A 7,090-nucleotide genomic window follows, 5' to 3' on the forward strand; every position below is an offset into this window, starting at 1 on the left:
ATCCCTGATCGGGGCAAGTAAGGGAGGCGACTGATCAATGTGTCTCTCTCACATCGATGTTCCTCCCCGCCCCCTTCCTTCCTCCCCATCTAAAATCAATTTTTAAAATGTGAAACAGATCAAGTGGGAGCTGGTGAGGTAGAAGCAGGGTGGGGCCTGGTGTCCCACTGCCTTCGCCTTCTTCCCTCTGGCTCTTCAGGCATGGCATCAGAGCAAACCCTAGACGTACCAGCGCTGGCTACCCAGTGGCCTTCCTTGTGTCTGGGACCCCTGGACGGTGAACCCGGAGACTCCTGCCACCACAGGAAAGTTATCTCTTAACGCTCTGGAGAGGGGGCTGGAGACTTGCTGTGGGGAACCAGGGACCAGTCTGCAGGCCTGGAGGAGACCCTGGGTCTCTGCATAGGTGGGGTCGATGCATCAGAGTGAACCCATGACAAGGGCGGGGGCTCATATTCTGAGAGTCCCAGATGTGTCATGAATGGAAATATGAGGGCATTGTCCTTGGTGTTCACCCCACACCTCTCTGAGCTGCCACCACTGACTTCCTGTCTCTGGTCACGTACTGTGTGACATGCTCCTAAGAAGAAAGAGTTGGGATGGACAATAGTGTGAGGACAGGGAGGAAAGAAAGAGCTTGGGAGAAGTGGAAGGACAGAAGAGAAGAGGCAGAAGGAAAAAGTATGGAGAGAGGGAATTAAAGAAAAGCCCCAGAGCAGGAGATGCGGGAGGAGATCAAGACAGAAAGCAAAAGAGTGACAGGAGAAAAATTCTGAAGTGTTCCAAATTAAATGACAGCTGCCAGAGGGTCAGAGAAAGGGGCGAGAATCATTACCCAGCCAGGTATAGCTGCGGCCGACGCGCAGGAGACGGCTGCGTCCGAGCGTGTTGGGGCTTCGACTCAAGCTCCAGGCATCTGCGGCCTCCACTGGCCACCACCGCGTCCCGAATCTGCACAAACTCTCAGACTCTCGCCTGGAACCGATCAAGAGCAGGAACTATTTCGTCCTTACGGACTGTGCGCTCTCCTAGAGCTGCCCCCTCCGCCTTTTCCCACGCCCCTTATCTGGAGCCAGTGTAAAGTCTTTCCAAAAGACTTACATCTTCCTTCCCCAAAACATAATGTGTAGCATTTATAAACATAGTGTAACTCCAGGACAGCCACAGGCTTGTCTTCTCCACCTGGCCCTGCTGCTGGAGGTTTAGACTTCATGCCCCGGGACCTGTCCTTTTCTGTTGGCTCAGTCAACCCTTTCTTTTAAAAAGGCTTTCATCAGCCACAGAGGTTTTTATTTAACAAGAGAGAATTGGCAAAGAGAAGCAAACGCAGAGAAGTCAGGGATATACAGAACATTACGGCTGGGATGAGGTTCGGTCTTGGTAAAAGACTGGAGAGGTCGGAGGGCAGCTCAGACAACGCATCCTTGGCCTTCCTCTTGACACCCTGAATCTCCCTCCCAGGAGCCCCACCTTGTTTCTGGCTCCTCAGGGTGGTGCTCCCTTTGTTTCCTAGGAGTGTTCAGTCCCAGATGGTGAGCCTGTAAGGGGTGGGGTGCTCTGAATGCCCCACTAATGGCCATTAATGACTAAGGCTCCCTGCTTCTTTCTGCTGGAAGGACATGCTGACTCAGAGGGTTAGAGGACCAACCCTGAGGGTCACGAAGTAGAACTCAGGAGTCAGTCCTAGGGATTATAGGTGGAGAGGAATTGATCCTGGAGGGGAAGGGCTTGCAAAGACCAGAAATCTCTGATGTCAACCCTGGGGAAGTTTCAGACCTGCTGGGAGGAACAGTTGTCCTGCGTAGGCTGAGGCCCTGCACCCGGAACGGCCTCCAGAGGAGGACCTGTTTGCTCTTAGTCCCTCAGCTTCCCACTTGCCCGCTGGACTAACTCTGTGTCCCTGAAGGGCATCTGCAGGTGTTCAAGTGTCCACCTGCGGCCCCAAGTCACCCTTCTCAGAGAGAAAAGGTTTGTGAAGGGTCTGGAAGTTTGAGAATGGATAGGTGGGAAAAAAGCAAGTACAGCAAAATATAACCACGGTAGAATCTACGTGGTGCGTATGTGGGTGTTCACTGTACAATTCTTCCAATTTTTTATGTTTGAACTTTTTCATATAAAATACCAGGGGAGAGAGAAAAAAATTGTCAGGCAAGTAGTGGGCACTCCTAAGTATAAGATGTGGAGGGTGTAATCCATTTCTAATGGCTGGAGAGGCAATGTTATTCTGAGAGATGACAGATTGCAGGTGAGAGCACCTGCAAACATCCAATAGAAGAGGGAGAACCTTAGGCCACACCCAGAGGTGATTTAGTAAGCTTGCCCACCCAAAGTTGTTGGCCCTTTGCTTGGTGATTTTTTTTCTCAAGTTTATTTTGCCCCTCCTGAGATCTGGGCCTTGGCCTAGAGTGGACCCCACCCTGCCACCTGTAACCCTTGAGGGGAAGGGCAGGATAAGATGTTCCAGACCCCACCTGACAACTGACCCTAAGAGATTGATCATGTTTGCCCAGGAGGTGAGGTTCACACGATAAAGAGCAGGGGGAGGGCTTAGACCTACTATAAAAGATCTGGAAGATTCTGGGGGTTACTTTGCACCTGAAACTGCCAGGTAAGGGGTGACAGAGGCTGGTCTAAGAGGAGACGAGGATGCCTGGATTTGAGTTAGGGGGAATTCAAGCTGAGCAGGAGAAGAGCCTGCCTGGATTGAATGGCAGAGAGGAGACCTGGGTGTCAATAAACCGGGGCATCTGGATCTGAGCTAATTATAGGTGCATCAATATCTGGGCCTCAGCTGAAGAACTGGGGACACTTGGGATGCTCAGGGGCATGGACAGGGCCAAATTTGTGTTAGTGGAGAAAGAATTATGACAAATAGACTAGGCACCAGGGATCTAATATCTTGAGCTAGTTCTAACTCCTACAACTTGTCAGTCTATCCCACCTCCACCAGCACTGCTTGTAAACTAGTGTTGGCACAGTCTCTTCTCTCACTGCCTTCTCTCTGCAGGGGACTCAGGGACACACCTCTAAAGTGCTCTTTTCCTTCTGAGACCAGGGTGAAGCTAGGAATTTAAACTGTGCCCCAGATGCCCCATAAGCCAGGCCAATCTATCCCCGGTGGACTTCAGTTAGGTTTTCTCAGACTCCTGGTTTGGTAAAGTCAACCATCTCTATGGTTTGGAGATTTCCTCTACTTCTTTAGAAAACTCCTTTCCTGCTTTGTGCCCAGAGGGAGCAGCACTCGACACAGCCTAATCCAGATACAGGGTTAGGATTGATCTCCTGGCTCGGGACAGAAGAGGAGGGTTGGCTACAGGCAGACCAGGGAGAGGCAGAAGGGTTGAGGACAAGTGTCTGCAAGGAACAGGACTAGAGGCCACGCCACCCTTTCAAAGCCAAGACTGGGTCGGCTAGGTCTGAGTCTCAGGTGGAGGACAGGGCTGCCTGGGTAAATGAAGTCCGGAGGAAAAGGGTACGTCTTCACTTTCTCCTCTCTTCCCACGCAGCCCCAGGATGTTGACCATTGCTCTTCTTGCCCTTCTTTGCGCGTCGGCCTCCGCCAATGCCAGTAAGTGAGAAGCCGGGAGCCCAGGACAGGGGTCACTGCTGGTGGCCACGGCTTCAGAGGCAGGCCCGGGGCGGTGGGAATGGAGCTGTGGGAGAAAGGGAGAAACTGAGTGCTCAGGGGATTTCTCGCTCCATCTCTTCCTTTCCCCTGCAGTTCAGGCGAGGTCCTCCTCCTTCAGTGGAGAGTACGGAGGCGGTGGCGGACAGCGCTTCTCTCATTCTGGCAACCAGCTGGACGGCCCCATCACTGCCATCCGAGTCCGAGTCAACAGATACTACATCGTTGGGTAAGATTCTCTGAGTTTCTGTGGCTTGGGGACCTTCTGGGGTCTTACTAACTTGGGAAGTTCTCAGTCAGCCTGGGTCACACCTGTCTCAATCACCAAGGCCCAGGGATAACATGGTATGCAAAAGTTGCTAGAGGCTTGGTTTCGAGACCTGTGCTGCTGAAACCTCTGCAACCCGAACATGAGAGACCCTGGGTAAATCACATACCATAAACTCTCAGGGGCCTGGACATTGTCTAGTTTAGTCCCCAACTGAGGTTTATTTTTTCACTTTTATTTATTGATTTGAGAGAGAGAGAGAGGAAGAGAGACAGAGACAGAGACAGAGAAAAACATGGATTTGTTGTTCCACTTATTTATGCATTTACTCATTGCTTCTTGTATGTTCCCTGACCTGGGATCAAACCCGAAACCTTGGCATATCAGGACAACGCTCTAACCAACTGAGCTACCTGGCTGAGGCCCCACCAGAGGTTTAAATCCCCTCTGGCATCCTCCATCTTTGCATGATGCCTCTCCCAAAACATGTATCCTTCTGATCCCAGATCCACGTCCTGGGACAGCAGAGACAAGACTTTTTCCTCATTGGAGCCTTTCAGATGTTTGAGAAATTGCTTTGTTTCTTCCCAAGTAGGGGTAGGGGCATAGTGGGAGTCTAGACTTCAAGCTCAAGCTCTGACACTGTCTAGGTGATTCTGGGCAAGGTGTTTTCCCTCTGTGAGTCTGTTTGTGGTCAAAAGGAGGAGTTGAATTTCCCTGTATGATCTCCAAGGGCTCACCCAACCCTCACATACTGTGGCACTGGCAGGAGACTTATCATCCCTGTCACCAGTTTGAAGGTCTCGGGGTACAGGCCAAGAGGTCCGGAGTTCTCTTCACCCTACTCAGTGTCTCCTTTCCTGCCCTCCTTGCCCAGTCTCCAGGTGCGCTATGGCAAGGTGTGGAGTGACTACGTGGGTGGCACCCAGGGAGACCTGGAGGAGATCTTCCTGCACCCTGGGGAATCAGTGATCCAGGTGTCTGGCAAGTACAAGTACTACGTGAGGAAGCTGGTCTTTGTGACTGACAAGGGCCGATACCTGCCTTTTGGAAAAGATACAGGCACAAGTTTCAATGCTGTCCCCCTGCACCCCAACACCGTGCTACGATTCATCAGTGGCCGATCTGGCTCCCTCATCAATGCCATCAGCCTGCACTGGGACGTCTACCCCAGTGACTGCAGCAGCTGCTGAGCCTCAGCCTACTCCTAGGCAGGGCAATGCAGTGGGGGGAGGGGGGGAGAACCCCCTTACCACTAACCCCATCCACATGACTCAATTAAAACAATAAAGGACATGGCTAAAGCTAGTGTGTATGTGGGTGTCTGCAGCTGGGATCTGCCTCCTTACTCTGGGTGTGGATGTGCGAGTCTCATTCTTGGCTCTCTGCAGGATGTTAATCTGGGGATGAGTGGGAGGATGAGGGGAAGGTGTGAAAGTCTTGGGCTTTTCTTTATTATTTATCAAAAGGAGATAAGATTCTGATTTGCACCAACTCATTTTCAAGGATAGCTCCTGAGAGTGTTTACCCAAATTGGAGTTCTGAGGCCGAGGGTAAGGCCCCGATGTGACTTACTGCCAAAACCCGAGATGCTCCACTCTCCAGCCCTCCCCTTCCCTCCCCTCCCCTCGTCCTCCCCTTGTCCTCCCCTCCCCTTGAGATACCACCTTTTCACCAAGGTTGTCACCTCACTCTCTTGACCTTAACCCACTCACTATATGTGGGTGACCTGGACCATTATCCCTTGTTCTTTCCCAGAACCCACCCGCCACCTAATGTGTCAAGGCCTCTGCCTGTCACCCCAGCCTAGTTCCTCCCCACCTTTACCCATAAGCCCTGGTGTCCTTGCTTAGCTCCTTTAGAACTGAGGCTCCTTCCTTAAGAAGCCACCACCTCCTCACAGCTTCTATACTGCCAATACCTCCTCAAAAAAGGGCATTCCAAAGTGGGGAGATTTCCACTGTGGGTTTCCATGAACATAAGGGATGGGTTAGAGTTCAGGGGAAGCATTAGAGTGACCGGATAGATTCAGCAATATAAAGATGCTTTGAAAATAATTCTTAGGACTCTAGTTCCAAGTCCTAAAACATTTCTTCCCAATTAGACAAAGATAACAGTCATGTACATGTAATTTTATAAAGAAATATTAACATCATAGAAATGAACTCATGCCTAGTCTATTTTTATAAAAGTTCCTTTGTCTTAAACAATTAAGTCCATGGAATGGAATATAATGTCTCTGTAATTTTCTTTATTGAGATGTAAATCACATAATATAAAATTCACCCTCTGTGCCTTTTCAGTGGTTTTTAGTATATTCACAGATTGAACAACCATCACCACTCTCTAGTTCCATAATACTTTCATCACCTCAAAAAGAAACCCAAGCCCTAGCGGGTTTGGCTCAGTGGTTAGAGCCTCGGCCTGCAGACTGAAGGGTCCTGGGTTCAATTCCAGCCAAGGGCATGTACCTCTGTTGGAGGCTGGATCACTGCCCCGGTCGGGGCGTGTGCAGGAGGCAACCAAGCGATGTGTCTCTCTCACATCCATGTTTCTCTCTCTCTCTCTCCCCCCCCCTTCCACTCTCTCTAAAAAAGAAAATCAATGAAAAAAATATCCTCGGGTGAGGATTGACAAAAAAGAAAAAAAAAAAAGAAACCCTGGGGGGGTGGGAGGGGGTGGAGGTGGAAGAGGGTATAGGAGGGATAAGTGGTGATGGGAAAAAAAATTAAATTTAAAAAATAAATAAATTTGGTTTTCTCCTGTGAAAGAAAGAAAGAAAGAAAGAAAGAAAGAAAGAAAGAAAGAAAGAAAGAAAGAAAGAAAGAAAGGGAAAGCAAGCCAAGAAAGCCCACACCCTTTAAGCAGGGACGCATTCTCCTCTCCTGTCCCCTCGCTGCCACTCATCTCCTTTCTGTCTCTATGGCTTTGCTTATCCCAGGCATTTCCTACGGATGGAATCTTACAATGATGTGGCCTTCTGTGTCGAGCCTCTCCCTTTAACATGTTTTCAAGGTTCACTCATGTTGCAGCATGTATCAGCACTTGGATCATTTTCCCGGCAGAGTCGGACAGCTTTTTGACAGATCAGATACCCGGTGGGCTTCAGGACGGCCTGCGAGCCAGGGGTCTCACCGCCCGCGAGGGCGCTGGCGCTGCAGAGGCAGCCGCAGCGGACGGCTAAGTGGTGGGATCCC

General features: G+C 50.4%; 1 protein-coding gene across 1 annotated transcript; it reads left to right on the forward strand.

The window, feature by feature from the left end:
- Positions 1-3,513: 3,513 nt before the first annotated feature.
- ZG16 (zymogen granule protein 16) lies at positions 3,514-5,086 on the forward strand (the record flags this gene model as incomplete). The annotated part of the gene is made up of 3 exons (XM_081132293.1): positions 3,514-3,568; positions 3,722-3,854; positions 4,771-5,086. The coding sequence occupies 3 exons, from the start codon at positions 3,514-3,516 to the stop codon at positions 5,084-5,086; spliced, it is 504 nt and encodes a 167-aa protein (XP_080988419.1).
- Positions 5,087-7,090: the final 2,004 nt, after the last annotated feature.

The sequence above is a fragment of the Miniopterus schreibersii genome (assembly GCF_964146895.1).
Source record: "Miniopterus schreibersii genome assembly, chromosome: 3".
Taxonomy (NCBI): domain Eukaryota; kingdom Metazoa; phylum Chordata; class Mammalia; order Chiroptera; family Miniopteridae; genus Miniopterus; species Miniopterus schreibersii.